The following is a 21608-nucleotide window of genomic DNA, read 5'->3' on the forward strand; positions in this document are numbered from 1 at the left end:
CCTCAGGAATCCCAAGGATTGGAGCCAAGAGGCACTATGCATGACAATCACTGTAGAAACAGAGCAAGCTACTCTGTTCGCTGCATCAAAGTCCTCACTAGTAAATGGCCCTCCATGATAATTGCCTGAAATTGCTTCCAAAAAGTCTGAGAAGGATACAGTCAACAAAAGACTTATATTTGTTGTAGTTTGTGCAATTATACTTGGCCATAAAAACTTGGTAGTTGCTGATCCTAAATTGCAATGTCATAGAAGAGTACCACTTGCAACCAAAGAGATCCATGTGGTTTTCATCCTTATCATATAGGATTGCTTTTATTGTGTTGCCTGCCATGCTCATTCACAGCATCAATGAACAAAAATTGTTGGGTGAACAAAAATTCAGAGCCCTTAGTTGGAACATAATACTTTTTGTCTGCTCTTCTATATGTTGAAGGTGGTCGGGGTCTGCCAGATTGTTTTGGCAGGTTCAAATAGATTCTCATTCAGACAAGGTTACCTGACCACACGTTGCAGTGTGAAGAATGTCCAAAAGTTTATGTTAAGTCTTGAAACCCTCCTGTAGGAGAATTTGGAGCTAGTCATCCTCTTCATCAGCTCCTGGAACTGTTTAAAAGAATACACATAAGCGGGCTGAGGGAGTATCACTGCTTCATCAGATGATGAGGAGGAAGATATGCTAGTTTGTGGTGTCATGTTCTCATCAGTCCTTGCTCTCATTCCTCAAAAGACTCCTTGTGAAATGGAAGTAGGTTGGCAGGAACAGGGGATTGCTGACTGCTGTCTGTGGCACTCCCCCTGGGCATAACTGGGTGCTCTAGAAAATTGTTGCTGATAGGCAGCCCATGCCTTGAAGCATTTCTTTCCGAAAAAAATGTCAAGAGAGGCAGCTTTGGGTTGGTAATCGAGCAAGCCTCATACTGAAATCTGAGAGTCAGAAGAAGGTGTCACAGATATAGAATTTTCCTGCAATATCGTTGGGAGATCCTAATATAGTAAGTTTATGTATCACTGTGGGACAGGGATTGTATGTAATTCCATGCGGGAGGGTGATCACAGCCCTCCAGGAACTAAGAACGTTAGGGGGTGATTAGGCAGATTCACTCAGGTTATAACACCTCTCGAGTGGTTTCGCCATCTGGAGAGGCTCACATATACTGGTTCAAACTGGATTCTCTGGAGACCACAAAAAGAAAGCCCTCTTGGATAAATAGCCAGTCTTTAAATTGACTCAGGGCTTTCTTTTTGATACAGCAAATGGATAGAACCTTATGTCCCAAGGGAGGGCCCCCACCCATAGTCCTTTCAACCTTACCCTGACACCTGACAGATCCAGAGACTGGAGTTGGGGTGACCTTTGATAAGCTTTTTAGCATGAGTGTAGGTCTTTAATTCTTTTGAATATGTTTTCTCTGTAATGCTTTCACCTTAAGAATAAACATGCTTACTTATAAAGGACTGTGTGGTAACTTATTACAGTGGACATTTATGCTCTTTATAGCCCCTGAAGAGAGAGCAAAGCACAGACGCTGGTCTGTTTAGGTGGTCTGGCTTGCTGGAAATGATAGTATAGGCAGGGAATGGAGCAGCCTGGAAAAACCCATCAGGAAGAAGAGAGAGGTGACAGTTGGCAGCTGGAAGCCTAAAAGTAGGTGCCTTTTCTGGACCACAGAAGAGAAAAAATACTTGTGCAGTAGCCCTGAACTGTGTAAGTAAGAAGATAAAAATGGCCATATTGGGTCAGACCAATGGTCCATTTAGCCCAGTATTCTGTCTTCCGACAGTGGCCCTTGCCAGATGCTTCAGAGAGAATCAACACAACTGGGCAATTATTGCATCCCAGTAGCTGGCAGTCAGAGGCTTGTATCCTCTTCATGGACAGGGGTTGTGATGAGGGAAGTTGTCTGTCTCTTTTCATGAGTACCAGACAGCTAGATGGTACCAAAGAAAGATGTGGTATTGGTTATGTACAAGGTTCTCATACAGAATGATTCAGTGCCCATTAGTTGAAGGTACTCAGGTTCATCTGAGATAAACAAGTCTCCGGAGAATCTAAACTCCTGTGGTGCTCAGTGGATCTGAGCTGAAACCTAGCGAGGCTCTGTGGTGGTAGGCAGTGGCACTGAGGATGACCTTTGCTTCTATGGTACGGATCTATCACCTTGTAATGCAGATTGAATACCTGTGGTAACATGGGAGGAGGACCCACAGTCAGTGCCACTTTGAAGCAGAGTTCTTGGGATCACTAATATCTTGATAGTTTCAGGGAGGTAATGAAGCTGACTTTGGTACTAAGGAATACTGGGTACCATGTGCTTCAGAAGATCCGGGCCTTAGCTGAAGAATCATCAGTTCAAGAGAACCTGGTGGGATGTGAGGTCTCCAGAACAGTAGGTCTTTGTGGTGACCTAGGCTTCTTGACACCAACATTTCTTTGAGGAGACCTGGAACTCTTCTCCAAAGTCTTGGTGTTGTACACTGTGGTTATGTCCTGCAAAAATATAGCAGGTGAGCAGACTGAGGAGGTTGATAGCATACTGTGCTCACTGGAGGAGAGCTGTACAGGGGTGGTTGTGGGGTATCTGGACCCATATTGGAGGCAGGTTGAAGGGAGAGCTCCATCATGAGAAGCCTAATCTTAATCTCCCTATTTTTTCTAGGCCCAGTCTTAAACCCCAAACAGATTTTATGCTCATGGGACATGAGTGTCCCCTAAGCAGTGGATACAGTGAGAGTGATAGTCACTAACTGGAATAGAATCCCAACAAGTGAGGCCATGTTTAAGTCTCAGGCATTTAGGCATATTCTGAGGATAAAAACTCCCAAAGGGGAAAGCTCCCTTGGGGAAGGAGGGAAAGATCTGACAAAGAAATCTCCACAAACAAAACTAAAAGTTACTGAAAACTAAAGATAACAAAGCCTAACAATAAATGAAGACTAAAGCTATCCTTAAAAGGGTAATCGAGCTAGAAGAAGGTAATACAATACCCTCCTTTCAGGCAGAGGCGATTGAGAAGGAACTGAGGGCATTTTGTCCAACGTTCATAGGGCATGAGGATAGCTAGGGCACATGTATGGACCAACAGGCACCGCTACCAAAAGTCTCTCTGATCAAAGACCATGCACACCTGAAGTGGAAGACCCAAAGGTACATTACTTGACGAAGATTGTTCTCATTCACCCGGTGGATGAAGACCAGTGACTAAAAGTTGCTTTTCTTCCTCCCTAGCTTTCATATAAAAAGAGAATTTTCTAGTGTACCATTAAATTAAAAATGGCTGTGTGGAAACAGTGGCAAAGGTCCCTAGTTATGACTATAGCATGGTTGCAATAGTATATTAAAGAAGAACACTAGAGCGAGACAAAACCGTTGTTTATAAACCTTCAAAATAACTCTTTGTTCTTGATCTTTTTGTTTCACTTTTTCTCAGACACTGTTTTTCATCACATGAATGTTTGAGGCTACTTTGGGTGTGAATATCCATATTCATACACAAATTTGAGTGTCTGCATAAGAATACCACAGGAAGTGACCTCCCCTGCTTATAATACTCTAGCCATTATGTCTGGGAGTAGAAACAGTACCATCTGAAGTTAGTGACCAATAGTTCATGTTGTAGTTGAGGTAAATACTTTGCAAAACTAGAGGCTATAAGAATTTCTATTACAGTGTTTGCAAATTATCTGCAATTCTGCAAATACATTTGTAATTATTCAAAGAGTAAAAAGGGCTACATTAATCAGAAAGTTGTTTGCTACAATTAGTTTGCCCAGCTCTAATAGACACAAAGTGTTCCCACCATGATAGCTGGTAATTGTGTTTGGTAGCTTATTGCTAGGGTTCAAATTGTTGTCATATGATGGAGATAAAGGAAGCTTTTTGTACCTTCCCAGAGGTACCTGTTCACATTTTCCTGCATTTGTAGGCTACTATAATTGACTAATTTGACGATTTATAGTGCTAAAGCTGACAATTTTGCATGGGATGCAAGAGGAGAAAAAAACCCCAAGGATTCATCTTCATTCTTGGTAAAGAAAGATTTTAAGACCTGCCAATTTTATTTATTTTAAATAAAATCACTCTCAGATTCTATCGTTAGAAGGGAACATTATGATCATCTAGTCTGACCATCTACATAGCTGGCCATAGAACCACACCCAATAATATCTCCATCAATCTCATAACTCTAAATATATCTTTCAGAAAAATATCCAGTCTTGATTTCAATATTTCAAGTGACAAGAATCCACCATGTCTCTAGGCAAATTGTTCCAATGACAAGTTACTCTCACCGATGAATCTCCACCTTCATGAGGAGAGAGATGGAGAAGTTCTTTAGGTCTCCAAAAAGGGATCTGGAGGACCTTCCTGATCCACTTATGATTTTCAAATGCTAGTTCTACAGCTCCATGCCAAGGTTCACCAGTTTCTCATAGGCAAACATTCAGAGAAAGTGTGATTCAGCCTCTGGGGATTCATACTTTTCCCTTCATATACACTAGGGGTGTTGCACATATCCAGGCAGAATATCCTGGAACATATAGTTTTAGTTTAGCTTCTGTAAATATCCAACATATCATCTAAAATGTGAGAGTTTGAGTACACTACAAATAATATTTAAACAGATACCACACCTCTCCAGATGCCAAGAGATGTCAGACTTTCACCACGGTGAAAACATGGCCCAAATTATAAATGTGGCACTTGCTTTCATACATATCTTTCCTCCACAGAAATGTCTATAACCATTATTTGGTTTCAGAACTGAAACATGGCAATTGTCCTATACATAATAACTCCTCTCAGGCAGCTGCTTCCACTGAAGCAGATTTACCAAGAGTTAATCCCTAGCTTTGTATCTTCTAAAGAATATAAACAACTCATAAGGGAAGTTACCCTTTTCAACTCATAATCCCCAGATATCCTGTACAATAGCCACAACAATGTAAACTGCATGCGCTGTTGAATCTGCACAGACAGACAGACAGACTGCAATACCACTGAATGAGATGTCAACTTCCCCAGCATGTCAACCATATGATTGCTGATTGTTGTACCAGACACATGTAACTAATGTGCTCATACAGAGGGGCTAGATTTCCTTGATATACTGTGATATTTTATTCATCTGAAAGGACACTGCACGGTATGCACATTTTGAATATACAAATAAGTAGTTTAATACTCAATTCCTCTTTCAATTATTTAGATAATTTAGACATTTGCCTGTATCCTTAGAAGTTGAGGTTTAAAAGGTGTTTACAGATTCAGCAGTCTGATTGTGGCATATTTCAGGATTTTCTATAACAAAATAGATGTCCCAGCAGCAGTAAAGAGGGGGATTTAATTGAATAAAACTCCATAATCCATCATCTCAAATTAAAAATGCTACCTACCAATAGTAGCCTCAATTTCACAATTCGCTGTTTCCTCAACTATGCCGTTTGGTAGTTTTCATTATCTGTAATATTTACTTATTTTTTCATTTCTTAAATAAGAAACAAAACACTCATTTATTCAAACTCTATCAAGATAAGGAATAATAGCCACCTCACCATCTGAGCCTGACTTTTACCTTTTATAAATCTCTTTCATCCATCCACTGACAGGGAGATTTTACTCTTTCCTTGGAGTTATAAGATCTAAATATAAGATGGTTTCAGAGTAACAGCCGTGTTAGTCTGTATTCGCAAAAAGAAAAGGAGTAATTGTGGCACCTTAGAGACTAACCAATTTATTTGAGCATAAGCTTTCATGAGCTACAGCTCACTTCATCGGATGCATACTGTGGAAAGTGTAGAAGATCTTTTTATACACACAAAGCATGAAAAAATACCTCCCCTGACCCCACTCTCCTGCTGGTAACAGCTTATCTAAAGTGATCACTCTCTTTACAATGTGTATGATAATCAAGTTGGGCCATTTCCAGCACAAATCCAGGTTTTCTCATCCCCCACCCCACACACAAACCCACTCTCCTGCTGGTAATAGCTTATCTAAAGTGACCACTCTCCTTACAATGTGTATGATAATCAAGGTGGGCCATTTCCAGCACAAATCCAGGGTTTAACAAGAACGTCTAAGGGGAGGGGGCGGGGTAAGAAAAAACAAAGGGAAATAGGTTACCTTGCATAATGACTTAGCCACTTCCAGTCTCTATTCAAGCCTAAGTTAATTGTATCCAATTTGCAAATGAATTCCAATTCAACAGTTTCTCGCTGGAGTCTGGATTTGAAGTTTTTTTGTTGTAATATCACAACTTTCATGTCTGTAATCGCGTGACCAGAGAGATTGAAGTGTTCTCCGACTGGTTTATGAATGTTATAATTCTTGACATCTGATTTGTGTCCATTTATTCTTTTACGTAGAGACTGTCCAGTTTGACCAATGTACATGGCAGAGGGGCATTGCTGGCACATGATGACATATATCACATTGGTGGATGTGCAGGTGAACGAGCCTCTGATAGTGTGGCTGATGTTATTAGGCCCTGTGATGGTGTCCCCTGAATAGATATGTAGGCACAGTTGGCAACGGGCTTTGTTGCAAGGATAGGTTCCTGGGTTAGTGGTTCTGTTGTGTGGTATGTGGTTGCTGGTGAATATTTGCTTCAAGTTGGGAGGCTGTCTGTAGGCAAGGATTTGTGAGAGTGTTGGGTCATCCTTCAGGATAGGTTGTAGATCCTTAATAATGCGTTGGAGGGGTTTTAGTTGGGGGCTGAAGGTGATGGCTAGTGGCGTTCCGTTATTTTCTTTGTTAGGCCTGTCCTGTAGTAGGTGACTTCTGGGAACTCTTCTGGCTCTATCAGTCTGTTTCTTCACTTCCGCAGGTGGGTACTGTAGTTGTAAGAATGCTTGATAGAGATCTTGTAGGTGTTTGTCTCTGTCTGAGGGGTTGGAGCAAATGCAGTTGTATCGCAGAGCTTGGCTATAGACGATGGATCATGTGGTGTGGTCAGGGTGAAAGCTGGAGGCATGTAGGTAGGAATAGCAGTCAGTAGGTACCCACATCAGTAGGTATAGGGTGGTGTTTATGTGACCATCGTTTATTAGCACTGTAGTGTCCAGGAAGTGGATCTCTTGTTTGGACTGGACCAGGCTGAGGTTGATGGTGGGATGGAAATTGTTGAAATCATGGTGGAATTCCTCAAGGGCTTCTTTTCCATGGGTCCAGATGATGATGATGTCATCAATATAGCGCAAGTAGAGTAGGGGCATTAGGGGACGAGAGCTGAGGAAGCGTTGTTCTAAGTCAGCTATAAAAATGTTGGCATACTGTGGGGCCATGCGGATACCCATAGCAGTGCCGCTGATCTGAAGGTATACATTGACCTCAAATGTAAAATAGTTATGGGTAAGGACAAAGTCACAAAGTTCAGCCACCAGGTTAGCCATGACATTATCCGGGATAGTGTTCTTGACGGCTTGTAATCCATCTTTGTGTGGAATGTTGGTGTAGAGGGCTTCTACATCCATAGTGGCCAGGATGGTGTTATCAGGAAGATCACCGATGGATTGTAGTTTCCTCAGGAAGTCAATGGTGTCTCGAAGGTAGCTGGGAGTGCTGGTAGCGTAGGGCCTGAGGAGGGAGTCTACATAGCCAGACAATCCTGCTGTCAGGGTGCCAATGCCTGAGATGATGGGGTTCACCTGCACATCCACCAATGTGATATATGCCATCATGTGCCAGCAATGCCCCTCTGCCATGTACATTGGTCAAACTGGACAGTCCCTACGTAAAAGAATAAATGGACACAAATCAGATGTCAAGAATTATAACATTCATAAACCAGTCGGAGAACATTTCAATCTCTCTGGTCACGCGATTACAGACATGAAAGTTGTGATATTACAACAAAAAAACTTCAAATCCAGACTCCAGCGAGAAACTGTTGAATTGGAATTCATTTGCAAATTGGATACAATTAACTTAGGCTTGAATAGAGACTGGGAGTGGCTAAGTCATTATGCAAGGTAACCTATTTCCCCTAGTTTTTTCCTACCCTGCCCCCCCACCCCCGACGTTCTTGTTAAACCCTGGATTTGTGCTGGAAATGGCCCAACTTGATTATCATACACATTGTAAGGAGAGTGGTCACTTTAGATAAGCTATTTCCAGCAGGAGAGTGGGGTGGGGGGAGGTATTTTTTCATGCTTTGTGTGTATAAAAAGATCTTCTACACTTTCCACAGTATGCATCCGATGAAGTGAGCTGTAGCTCATGAAAGCTCATGCTCAAATAAATTGGTTAGTCTCTAAGGTGCCACAAGTCCTCCTTTTCTTTTTGTAAATATAAGATGCACACACACACTTATACGAAAAAAAGGGGGAACACACATAATTCTGAACTATGTTTGGAACAGCTATCTACATTTTAAGACTCCATAATGCTATTTCAGGGTTCTCAAAGTCAGATGAGAGTAAACTGAGGGCTTCTCTACACATCAGACCATGGCAAGCTGGGGTGTGGGTGAACACTCGCCTGCCAAGCTCTAACTGTTTACGTGCACCCTGCTGAAACAGGACTAGCTCAAAGCACTCTAATGAACTGTTAATGTGCATCAGCAGGGTGCACGTGAGCAGTTAGAGTATGGCACGCTAGTGTAGGGTAGATTCACACACCAGCTTGCCACAGTCTAATTGTTCATGTAGACAAACCCTTTACAAAGTACTCTATAGTTATCAGAATTTTGAAACAAAATTATAGCCTTGTAATTAAACATTTGGTCTCTACTATCCCTAAAATAAAATAATATTTCTAAAAAAAGTTATACAGTACTAATGTTGCCAATTCTCGCCATATTTGTTGTTACTATTTTTACCACTGTAACCTGTACAAGTTTTAGACATGGACCAGGACTCCACTGTGCTAGGTGCTCTACCAGAACAAAACAAAAAACAGTCTTAAAGCCCTATCTCTTGGGGGCAGCTGATTCTCATTTTTTAATGGTCCCTTTAAAATAGCTCCAAACTAGTTTTTATAATATGTCTTCATGGTAATCTATTGCTGCAATGATCTGCACTTCATGAAAAGATTAGGACTCTGCTGTGCACGTGTGTTTATATTTTAGATTTCCCTAAGGAAGGAAGTGCAAATGTTTTTTCCTAATGTGAAGTAATTACCATACAAAAATAATGTTCAAAGAAATTTCTATCCATATAATGACGAAGTCAGTGAAGATAACATTTGCTATACGTCATACTGTTGGTTCATTAATCCATAAAGAATTTTGCTTATTATTTCAGTAAGTTCTTTTGCAATTCTCTCTGCTGTGCAAATAATTATTGACTATTTAATCCCATAGAACTGGATAATGAGTCAACTATGTATTGTACTCAACAAAAGAAATAATTCTCCTGCTAAAAGGAACTACAGTCTCTGGAGATAACAGAACACAGAACAGTTTGTTATCCTGCCCTCAAAAAATGAATCAAAACAGATTTTATTACCTGGATATTATGTTTAACTGTTGATCAATCTCTTGAAGTTTAGACCAATATTCATCTGCAAATTTATGGAATTCATTAAGGACTGAAGACTTCAGATCGGGGTATGGGCATTCCAAGGCCAGTAACTGTGAAGGAACTTCATGAAAAAGGCCAGTTTTCTCTTCAAAAGAGTATATTAGTACCTGAAAGAAAAAAATCAGTTATCAGTGGTCTAATACATTTTTTATGTTGTGGAGTAACTCAATTAATTTGGAAATGTGACCATTCTCTTACTTTATTCTTACAGTCTTCAAGTTCTTGTTCCAAAGCCAATTTTTCTTGATTAAGTAATTCCAAAATTGTTTTCTGTTGTTCCTTCACAAAGTCTACCTAGTTTTATGAAACATTAACAGTTAAGACTGATATTTTTCATATCAAAACTGTCATTTAGAAGCAAAGCCTAATTTTCTTCTACCATACACCAGTTTTACACAAGTGTAACTTCCACAGAATTAATTCAGATTTATACTGATGTAAGTGTGAGGATAATCAGATGCACGGAGGTTGATCATGGCCTTAAAAATTAATAGCTACAATATTTTCAGATAGTATATGCATCTTAAGGTTACATTTCACACTTCTTTTAAAAGGCTTTGAAACTTTTGCTTCCCTCCCTCAAAAAAATAATAAGCAAAAGAAAATATTATAAAATTCAAAACAGCAACAAACTGTAGAAGTGAAGTTACCAACCTGCTCTAACACCTTGACTGGAATGAACTCATATTCCATGCAGGATTTCTGTGAAGGGTAGCACTGCATTTCAGACAGCCTGCATTTCAAATCCTCTCTCAGTTGCCAGACGGGATCTACCGTATTTGTTTGATATGTAACCAGTTCCTTTGATAATTTATGTGCTATAGACAGTTAAACATAAAGCTTTCTCAAAAAAAAAAAAGACAAATATTTGCTAAATTGTTCTGTAATTTATCTGTAATGGTCAATACATTTGTTTTTAAAAACCCACTTAAATTAATCAAGAAATCAAGTGAAAATTCTTACCAAAGTCTGACATATCCAAAAGAAGTTCACATTCAAGGCTCCCTTCATCAAGGAAAGTTTGTATTTCTGTTTCCACATTATGTCTGAAATGTATAATTGGAACATATGCATAAACCTTAATTTCTTACTCATATAAACAAAGATAGAAAACAACCACTGCCCTACACACAATTCATGTGATAACTGAATAGGGGGAAGACTCTGTATAGAAGGCAACTAGGTGAGCTGGGGCAGAGACGAGGCAAGTCAGCAGAATACAAGATACATATCAGGCTCTCTGGCACCATGCCTATTCCAAAGAAAAGACCGCCTTCCTTTGGATTCCCCTCTGTCATGGCAATCCCTGGAGGCAGCCCCATCCAGAGGGGTCCCTGATACTGCAACTCCGCTGGGGCTGCACTGTTTCTGAGTGACAGAAGCAAGGCTTGGGGACACAGAATTGGAGAGTAGGCATGATATCTCCATACAGATGGCATGGGACCTCCCACTGATTCTCTATGATCCACAGTAAGACCCTCTACTAGTCATTCAGCGACCTTGCTAGGCAAAAATGAAAGTATTCTACAACAGCAGTAGGATACTTTAACTTTAGGCTGCTCTACAAGAGAAGAATAGAATAAGTCTCCTTTGCATTCAACATGTGCAGGGAAGGGGTTGGGAAGACAACTTGAACTACACTCTCCTACAAGAGATTTCCAGGATTAAAAACTGATCTGAGGTTGGTTATGGAAGCTACCATCCCTTGGAGAAGAGTGATGGTACTGATCAGTGGAGTGTGGTGATGAATGCAGACCCTGAAAGCATTAAGGGTTCGTTTCTACTTGAGTTTTGTATCCAAAGTGCTTGCAGGATCAGGCATAATGTCATCTAAACACTTTGGGGGGAAATAAAACCTAGCAGGCAGTCAAATATATATTTTCAAGGAAAAACCAGATGGTATTTCCATATTTTACCTCAACAAAACGAAGAAATAGCTTCTGAAGTACATTAGCAGTGCAGTGGCAGCAAGAAACTTATTTACCATTATTAATTAGGGCCAAATCATGCCTTCAGACATAAGTAACGACCATACCACTCTTTTTGAAATAAGTGAGAGTTGCATATCATATCTGAGAACAGAATGTGACCATTTATAAAGAATTAAACATTAGAGACTCTGGGGTGGGCCAATAGTCCAGTAGGTTCTAGGCTGCTCACATATTGATTGATAGCCAAGTATTTGGCTGTGAGCAGTGGTGAGCTGGAGCCAGTTCGCACCGGTTCGCGCAAACCGGTTGTTAAATTTTGAAGCCGGTTTTGAACCGGTTGTTAAAGGGGTTCGACAAACTCCGGCCCACGGGCCACATGCAACCCGCGGGACTGTCCTGTCCATCCCGCCTGAGCTCTCGGCTGGGGAGGCTCCCCTGAGAATTTCTACTCACCCGGCAGCCTGCAGTCCTTCGGCGGCAGGTCCTTCAGTCACTCCAGGTCTTCGGCGGCACGTCATTCACTCGCTCCGGGTCTTCGGTGGCAGGCCCTTCAGTGCCGCCGAAGACCCGGAGCGATTGAAGGAACCAGTTCTTCAGCTTCTGGCAGCTCATCACTGGCTGTGAGTATGAGACTGAGACAGAACACCCCACCCTCCCCCTCTTTACCTATCTTCTTCTTATCTGTAAACTCAGTTTAGATGTGGGTAGTTACAATCTCCCACTCTTTTCAAATACTCTGCATCTACTGCTGTTCGATTACTTTATCTTTTTCTTTCAAACAAGCAGTCTATACCAACATTTTTGCTATCAAAGCATTTCTTTTATAATCTCTAAGATTCCCCAGTTCTTACCTGTTCTCACTCAATCGTTTATGCTCTTGCCACCAGATCTGGTGGTGCTGTTTCAGCAGCATTTGTTCTTTGTTAGTTTTTGAAGCTTGTTCTACTTTTTTAACCTATGTAAAAAAGGAAAAAGAAAAAATTCTTACTAGTATTCAAATTAGTTTGATATATTTACAAAATGGTTTCCCCAAATAAACTTTTAATACTAGGTTGTATGAACCTATGTGCCTCTGCAAGCACATCTTTGTGAGGAATGGAGCTGACTGAAAATTTCAAACAAATTTTTCTTATAAAAAATGACCTTGGAAATTTTCATGAAGACTTTACTTTAGTTTTCCCATTTTTGGATGAAAATTAAATAAAGGAAAAGCAAAAAAAAAGGTCAGTTCTTTTTAAAAAATATCCCCCCCCACCTTTAAATCTTTCGGCTCCCCCTCCCCTTATTCAGTGGCAAAATGGAAAAAGGGAAGGGGCAGCAAAAGAGAGAGAGAGAGAGAGGAAGAAGGGAAGTTGACACCCCCACCCTATGTAAAATAATTTTTTTAGCTGAAAATGTTCAAAGAATTTTGATGAATGAAAAATCATTTCTATTGGAAATATATAGAACAAAAAAGTGAAAATTTCCAAATTTTTCACAAAAAATTATTTCTACTTTTCAACCAACTCTAGTGAGAAACAACATTTTGATCTAAATTGAGAAATTGCTCCTATCTCCTAGGCGCTTGTTTTCTTCCTCCTCCTCAGTGCACACAACTGGACCAGTGATACAAGCAATCCATATAAGGGAGGAAGGAGGAGATGTATAACTCTTCCGTCCCTGCGAGGGTGGATAAGGCAAGTGATAATTTAGCCCTTTGCTAACTAGCATAACTTTTTATCCATCCAGTGATAAAGTAAAAACCCTATTTTAAAACTAATATTTTTCACTTTAAAAACTAGCAAATATTTAAGTCCTTCAAACATAGCTGAGTTCAAAATATCTTTGAGCAGAGTCACTTTTAGTTTTCTGCAAGTTACCTTCACCTCATATAATGCCAGATTGTTGAGCTTTTTCTTACATTATGAGCACTTATGTAATCTTATTGAAGTGAATGGGGCTGTGACGTTGCACTCCATATGTTTATGGAAATATGCTTATGAGGGTGAATATGATGTAGCTGAACTATGCTTTATGCAAAAGGTCTCTTGTAAGGTATCATTACAAAGCTTATAATCTACTGAGGATGTTCATCCTATTTGTATGAATGTATCATTCTTGTATCTGAAGCTAGAAATATGAAATATTACTCTGAAGTCATATTGTAATTATGCAAAGTGTAGGCCATTAATGGTGGTTTAGAATCTTGATGGCTCCCATTGACCAGGACAATTGTTTGTTAATGGCTCTGTTTACTTGTAAGCCTTCCTGTATATGCGGGTGCCAGCCAGTGAGTAATGAAGTCTCACAGGACATGTGAACATGTCACATGATACTGGAATCCATCTTAAACCTGGTGCTTTTCCATTTAGAAGGAAGGGTGGGAACCCAGAAAAAGACAAAGGATTCCCGCCTTGTGCCAAAGATAAAAAAGGGGGTGGAAGAGAACAAAGGGAGCTGCAGTCATGGAAAAAAACCTAGTTACCACCTGAGCTGGAACTAACAAGAATTGTACCGGGGAAAGGAATGGGCCCAGACTAGGAAGGAGTCTAGTCTGTGAAAGAAGCTTATTGGAACCTCTCTGAGGGTGAGATTTACCTGTATTCAGTTTCTTAATGTATTAGGCTTAGACTTGCATGTTTTGTTTTATTTTGCTTGGTAACTTACTTTGTTCTGTCTGTTACTACTTGAAACCACTTACATTCTACTTTTATATTTAATAAAATCACTTTTGCTTATTAACAAACCCAGAGTAAGTGATTAATGCCTGGGGGAGCAAACAGCTGTGCATATATCTCTATATAGAGAGCGGACAATTTATGAGTTTACCCTGTATAAGCTTTATACAGAGTAAAACGGATGTATTTGGGGTTTGGATCCCATTGGGAGCTGGATGTCTGGATGCTGAAGATAGGTAACCTGCTGAGTGGTTTTCAGTTAAAGCCTGCAGCTTTGGGGGTGTGGTTCAGACCTGGGTCTGTGTTGCAGACTGGGGTGTCTGGCTCAACAAGGCAAGGTTCTGAAGATCCAAGCCATCAGGGAAAATGGGCTCAGAGGTAATTCCAGCACAACAGGTGACAGTCTCAAGGGGGTCTCTGTGACCGAACCCGTCAGAGGGGCTACTTATGTGTGATTAATAACATCACCAAGGGCTTCACAATCTGTCCCAAAAGAAGGCTTACAATGAAAACTGCCCTAATTTAATACACATAAGGCTTGTCTAAACAGTGCTTTTGTCTGCACCTGAGGGGTGTACATTTTAGTCCATACTAGCATGCTAGTATTGCACGCTAACTGACCTGTGTCGACCCTACTGGCAGGCACCAAAAGTTCCCTAGTGCACATTAATGGACTCACATTTCAAACAGTTAACATGTACTAGGGAACTTTTAGTATGTGCCAGCAGAATCTGCATAGACCAGTTAGTGTGCAATGTGCTAGTATGGACTAAAATGTACATCCTTCTAATGCAAACTAAAGCAACACACAGACCAGGGGTCTCAAAATCTTGGCCCGTGGGCCATCTGGAGCCCAGAAGCTCCCCACTGCGGCCTGTGGAGGAGAGACGCATGCAGACACACTGCCAGCAATGTTGGCTGCAGGCAACGCCCCCTGCAGCTCCCATTGGCTGGAGGAGATGGACAGAGATACCATCACTAGTCGCAGGGCAGAGTCAGCGATGGAGGCAGTGTCACTTTTTTCCACAATGAATATAAACAAATCAAAATACCGAACACAACTATCTGATGCACACCTTGCTGCAATCCTGAAGGTTTCAACTGCTCAGTCACAGAGGCCAAACATCAACAAACTGACAGAACTGAAGCATTGCCAGATGTCTGGCAAACAATAAACACTCTCTGACAGGAGAAGAATTGTATAAAGTTGTATAACGGTTTTATTATTTCTAAGAAATTTGAAATAAAAAAATACAATTTAAACATTTTCTTTTCTGAACACCATCTTCAGTGACATTATTGGCCCACTGGGAGGATTTGAGGACTGGCACTGGCCCTAAGATAAACTGAGTTTGAGACCCCTGACATAGACAAACCCTAATATGAACAATGATATAAAGGAGTGATATCTTCATCATCCTCAGGATAATATAAAAGATGAAGTACAATACAACATACTTTAAGTACATAAAAATCATGGAAATGTAGGGTGAGAAGGGACCACATGAGGTCATCTAGTCCAGCCCCCTGCACTGAGGCAGGACCAAGTATACATAGCTGAGGGGCTCTAAACTGGGGGTCATGACCTCTCAGGGGTCACGAGGTTATTATGTGGGGGTTGCAAGCTGTCAGCCTCCACCACCAAGACCCGCTTTGCCTACAGCATTTAGAATAGCGTTAAATTTGAAAAATGTGTTTTAATATATGGGGGGGGGGTGTCGCACTCAGAGGCTTGCTGTGTGAAAGGGGTCACCAATAAAAAAGTTTGAGAGCCACTGATACAGATCATCCCTAACAGATGTTTGTCTAATCTGTTCTTATAAACCATTAATAACAGTGATTCTAAAACCTCCCTAGATAACCTGTTCCAGTGCTGAACTATTCTAATAATTAGGAAGTTTTTCTTAATGTCTAACCTAAGCCTCCCTTGCTGCAAACTAAGCAGAATACTTCTTGTCCTATCCTTTATTACCATGATCCTTTTTATAACAGTGCTTAACGTATTTGAAGACTTATCAGGTTCCCCCCTAAGCCTTCTCTTCTCTAGACTAAACATGTCCAATTCTTTCAACCTTTTCTCTTAGGTCAGGTTTTCTAAACCTTTCGTCATTTTTGTTCCTCTCCTCTGGACTCTCCAATTTTTCCAAATCTTTGTTGATGTGTGGCACCCAAAACTGGACACAGTATTCCAGATGAGGCCTTCCCATTGCCAAACAGAATGGAACAGTTACCTTCCATGTCTTACATATGATTCCTATTAATACATCCCAGAATGATGTCTTTTTTTGTAACTACATCTCATTGTTGGTTCATATTCAGTTTGTGATCCACTATAATTAAGCCTACAACTCTGTCATAGAGGTTATGGATTCCATGATTTTATAAAGACCTCTGTGACTTGTACAAAATTCCAATAAATTCAGCCCTGGACAGTGGGGCTCCAGGCTTCATTCTGTGATTTATTGTTTATTACGCATGTCCTGTCTGTGACTTTTAATAAAAATGCCTGTGCCAAAATTGTAGCCTTAACTATAATCTCTAGATCCTTTTCTGCAGTGCTACCACCTAGCCAGTTATTCCCCATTTTGTATTTAAGTAGTAGTTTGCACTTGTCTATTGCATTTCATGTTGTTGATTTTAGACCAATTCTCCAATTTATCAAGGTCTTTTTGAATTCTGATCCTGTTCTCCAAAGTGCACCATATTCCTCCCAGGTTGGTATCATCCGCAGACTTTATAAACACATCTTCCACTCCATTATCCAAGACATTAATGAAAATATTGTCTCGTACCAAACCAAGAACAGACCCCCGTGAGACCCTACTTCATATGTCCTCCAATTTGACAGTGAGCATCCCATGGACTTTGGACGACCATAGGATTACTCATATTTCTAAAGTGCTTTGCTGGGTTGGGCCACAATTAGTTTATTTAATATGCTATTTAGTACAATCTGAACAACATAAGCAAATATTCAGTGTCGAGATATGTGCTCAGACTAAGTATGTGGTGTGTTCTCTGTTGGTCAGGAAAGTGTAAGGCTGTAATTAGAGTTTTGTATTATAGTGTTGGCATGAATTGGGGGTTCTGTGTGTACCACTTCTGAATTGTGGATTATTTTATGAAATTACTGTGTTATGGAAAGCCTATATGTATGTGGATCCACCATGAGTTAGTAGGATTGTGCCGTGTCTCCTCCAGGTCAGAAACAATGGTGTGTGATCACCACTCAATGAGAATTTATTCAAAGTAAAACACCTTGGGACAATGGGTTTGCTTTAGCTGGAAGACGACACTTCTTCTTCTTGTCTGAAGGGAGCAGGGTTTGAGAGTAAAGGAAAACTACCAGGAGGAGAAAAAAGAAGCAGGTGACTCAGCAGGAATCTATAAAGTAACTCAGGGGGCTGGGGGAAATGGGGAGAGAACCATTTTGCACCAGATTAAGATATGAGAGGCTCCTGCAGGAGCAGGGTAGCCAACTCATAAGAACGGCCATATTGAGTCAGACCAAAGTTCCATCTAGTCCAATACCCTGGCTTCTGACAGTGGCCAATGTCAAGTGCCCCACAGGGAATAAACAGAACAGGTAATCATCCAGTGATCCATTCCCTGTCACCCATTTTCAGCTCCTGGCAAACAGAGGCTAGGGATACTCAATGGAGGATCCTGCCTGATGGAACACAGATGATCTCTCAAGGACTCCCAAGGTAAGGGTAAGCTAGTGATGGACAATATGTTAAGGATGTTTTTTTGTTTTCTATGATCTGTACTCTCCTGTGCTTTACATGATTAAATATAAAAAAGAGTATAAAGGTGTTAGACTGGGCAACGTGTGTTAATGTCTTCACAACTACTGTGCACCCTTGAGAGGTAAACTGTAAATGAAAGCTTCACACTTCTGGGGTGGAGCTCCGGGAGATAGGGGTGTTTAAGTACTGAGGAGTCTGAAGCAGGACTGACCTTACCGTGAGGCGAACTGAGGCGGCTGCCTCAAGTGCCAGACTGTGGGGGGGCGCCACTAGGACCCAGAGTGTAGAAAATTGTGTCTGCTGGTGGTGCATATGTATTCTCTCTGCTCTAGATGCACAGAAATGATGGAGTGCTGTGCTGGAGGAAGGAGGGCACAAGACACAACAGGCAGGCAGGAGAAAAGGTGAGAGAGAATAACAGAAAGCAGCAGGAGCTGCAGGGACAGAGAGGAGGAGGAGCCTCTTATGTACCTCTCTAGCACCCCCAGGAGCCTGGACTGATTAACACCAGCTTCTCAGGGAGCTTCCTGTTTCCTGCTGCTTCCCTGAACCCACTTGAGGAGAACAGGCAGTCAACTGAAGTAGTAGGAGTCAGTTAGGTCCTTAAGACGCTGATATCTTCCCTCACTCAGGTCCTGCTACCAGCCTGCTTATTTGTCCCCTTCAATTGAGTGTTAAGAGCCACTATAGCTGGCACAGAACAGTAGTCGTGAGTGAAAGAAGAAAACACCCCTCTGGGGAAGCATTCAGAAAAAGAAAGAAAGCAAAGGAAGCTTTTCTATCTAAGTTGGAAGGAGCTCTCCTGAGATACATAGACACAAATGTTCACGATGAGCCTTTTGGCCCCAGTGAGGATGTGAGTGGTGAGGAGATGCCTGATCTTCCAGTTAGTCAGAGTTCAGGCAGCTACAGCAGCATCCAGATCTCCATCTCAAATGGATGTATCCATGCAGATTCCTGAACAAAAGTGTAGATCAGAAAAAAAAGTGTGGTGGAGGCGCAAGAAACAGCTGCTGCTGAGTTTAGTTCCTTAAGTCTAGATGATCCAGGACTGTGGACCCACTTGAGCAGTAGCCTGAGGGACCTCCTTGTACTACAGGGGCCACAGTAAGTGAAAAACTTCATGTTCCCCAAAGACAATGAAAATAGAAGTTTCCATCCAACACATTACTGGAGTGAAATCCCCAACGGTGACAAAGTGGAGAGGCCATGGCTTATGTACTCAAAAACCAGAATGCTGCATACTGTTTTTGTTGCAAACTCTTCCAGTCTAATGTTCCAGACACATTGGGTTCTACAGGAACAAAGGACTGGAAAAATCTGGCTAGAAATCTGCAATGCCGTGAGAAGACAGCAAACCACCAGAGAGCATTCCACAGGTGGAAAGACCTTGAGATGAGACTAAGGTTAAAGGCCCCCATAGATGATCAGCATCAAGAGAAGATTGCATCAGTCTCTCTTTACTGGCAAAATGTTCTGAAAAGGCTCATTGCCATTGTGAGAATGCTTGCTATTCAAAACCTAGCACTGCGTGGCACTTCAGATCAGCTGTATGTGCCAAACAATGGAAACTTCCTTAAAATTGTGGAGCTGATGGCTGAGTTTGATGCTATACTCCAGGAGCATCTAAGAAGAGTCACCACCCAAGAAATGTACACACACCACTACCTTGGAAAAACAATTCAAAATGAGATCATACAGTTACTGGCAACAAAAGTCAAACAGAAGATTGTGGCAGATCTGAAGTCAGCAAGATATTACTCTGTTATTCTGGACTGCACACCTGACATCAGCCAAACGGAACAAATTACTTTAATGGTGTGTTTTGTAACAACAGAAACTAGTGAAAATGTCCCTGCAATGGTGACTGTCAGAGAGCATTTTCTAGAATTTATTGACATTGATGATATTACAGGAGCTGGTATGACAAATGTGCTTCTTAAAAAGCTGGAAGATACGGGAATTGCGATAGCTGACATGAGAGGTCAGGGCTACGATAATGGTGCCAACATGAGAAGAAAGAACAGAGGAGTGCAGACATGGATCCGAGAGTTAAACCCTCAAGCTTTTTTTGTCCCATGAAGTTCTCATTGAATTTGGTGGTCAGTGATGCAGCATCAGCTTCTAGTAAGGCTGCTGAATTTTTTCATGTAATTCAAAGCATCTATGTATTTTTCTCTGCATCAACTCATCAATGGCAAATTTAGAAGTAACATCTGCGAACATCCTCTCTGACACTGAGACCACTGAGTGCCACAAGATGGGAAAGTCGAGTGGAGGCGATAAAGCCTATCAAACGCCAAATTGGGAAGATAGATGATGCCATAGTTGCCATTATGGAGGATAATGCTAAGACAGGAACTGTTCATGGGAGAACAGTGGCAAAGGGAAATGGAATCACCAGAAACATACATAACTTCAAATTTCTGTGTGGCTTAGTGTTGTGGCATGACATACTGTTTGAAATAAATGTAAGCAAGAGACTCCAGAGTGTTGACCTTGATATATCTGGAGCAATGGAACAAATGGACAAAGCAAAGTCATACCTACAGTCTTACTGGTCAGATGAGGGATTTCAAAACGTTCTGAAGAGTGCACAGAAGTTGGCAGAGGAACTTCACACTGAACCTATTTTCCCACCCATTCAAGAACACAAGAGTCACTGAAGAAGACGACATTTTGATTACGAGATAAGAGATAATCCCATAAGAGACCCCAAACAACAGTTCAAAGTTGAATTCTTTAACCAGGTGCTAGATTGTGCAATACAGTCAGTTGAAGAACGTTTCATGCAGCTCAAGGAACACAGCAGTATATTTGGGATGTTGTATGATATTCCGAAACTCCTCACTATACCGGAAGAAGACCTACACCAGCAATGCAGGGCACTAGAGACAGTGTTGACACATGATGACATGCGCAATATAGATGCAAGTGATTTAGGTGATGATCTGAAAGCCCTTTCAAAATACATTTCAGCAGGATCAACTCCAAAGGCTGTTCTGGTATATATGTGCACAAATAAAATGACCTCCCTCTTTCCAAATGCTTTTGTAGCTCTGCACATACTTCTAACACTTCCTGTAACAGTTGCCCGTGGAGAACGCAGCTTCTCCAACCTGAAGTTAATAAAAACACATCTACGCTCCACAATGACACAGGAGAGGCTGGTCAGCCTTGCAACCATCACAATGCCAGTGTTTACTATGCAGACAAGAAAAGTTACATTTGCTGTTCAGGCGTTTGAAAGTTAAGTGTTACTTAAAATTTTTGAAAGCATTTTAAGTTGTTAGTTCTCTTTTATTGGGGTAGGTAGCAGAGCAGTACCATGAGAGGAGTAGAACAGGAAGAAGGCAGAATTGAGACTTTTCAAAGTTTTGGCCAAAGCAAGGGGGCATGGGGGCGTCATTTGAGTTCCCTGCCTCAGGTGCCAAAATGTTGTGGGCAGGCCCTGGTCTGAAGGGTCAGTGCTACACCCAGAGGGTCAGGCAGCTAAACAGTAAGACACGCGGGGGGAAGGAGGGGGGCCAAATAGAAGGTCTGTACCTTGAGAGTGTGCCTATGGACCTTGAGATTGGGGCTTGAAACACCCTAGAGCTTGGATTCCCCTCACAGCAGTCCTAATGGGTGGCCAGGAAGGAGAACTCACTAGGATCTCTGACAAAGGTGAAGTAAATAAACATGTTGTGTTTTCCATCATCTGTTGGAGGAAGAAGGAAGCTCATTGTGAAGGTGCAGAGCCTGTC

At 41.3% G+C, this 21608-nt stretch overlaps 1 protein-coding gene across 7 annotated transcripts in view; it reads right to left on the bottom strand.

The window, feature by feature from the left end:
- CCDC148 (coiled-coil domain containing 148) overlaps positions 1-21608 on the bottom strand; it is a 171516-nt gene that overhangs the window by 88637 nt on the left and 61271 nt on the right. For 6 of the 7 annotated variants that reach the window (XM_078847931.1, XM_073305533.1, XM_078847929.1 and 3 more), the window contains exons 4-8: positions 12308-12411; positions 10489-10571; positions 10180-10343; positions 9724-9819; positions 9451-9632 (exon numbers count right to left, since the gene is read on the bottom strand). In XM_078847931.1, coding sequence (XP_078704057.1) covers positions 9451-9632; positions 9724-9819; positions 10180-10343; positions 10489-10571; positions 12308-12411 — 629 coding nt within the window. Of the gene's footprint in view, positions 1-9446; positions 9633-9723; positions 9820-10179; positions 10344-10488; positions 10572-12307; positions 12412-21608 lie in introns of those variants that run through there. The other variant, XM_078847933.1, reaches the window with a different exon arrangement.

The sequence above is a fragment of the Lepidochelys kempii genome, chromosome 11, assembly GCF_965140285.1.
Source record: "Lepidochelys kempii isolate rLepKem1 chromosome 11, rLepKem1.hap1, whole genome shotgun sequence".
Taxonomy (NCBI): domain Eukaryota; kingdom Metazoa; phylum Chordata; order Testudines; family Cheloniidae; genus Lepidochelys; species Lepidochelys kempii.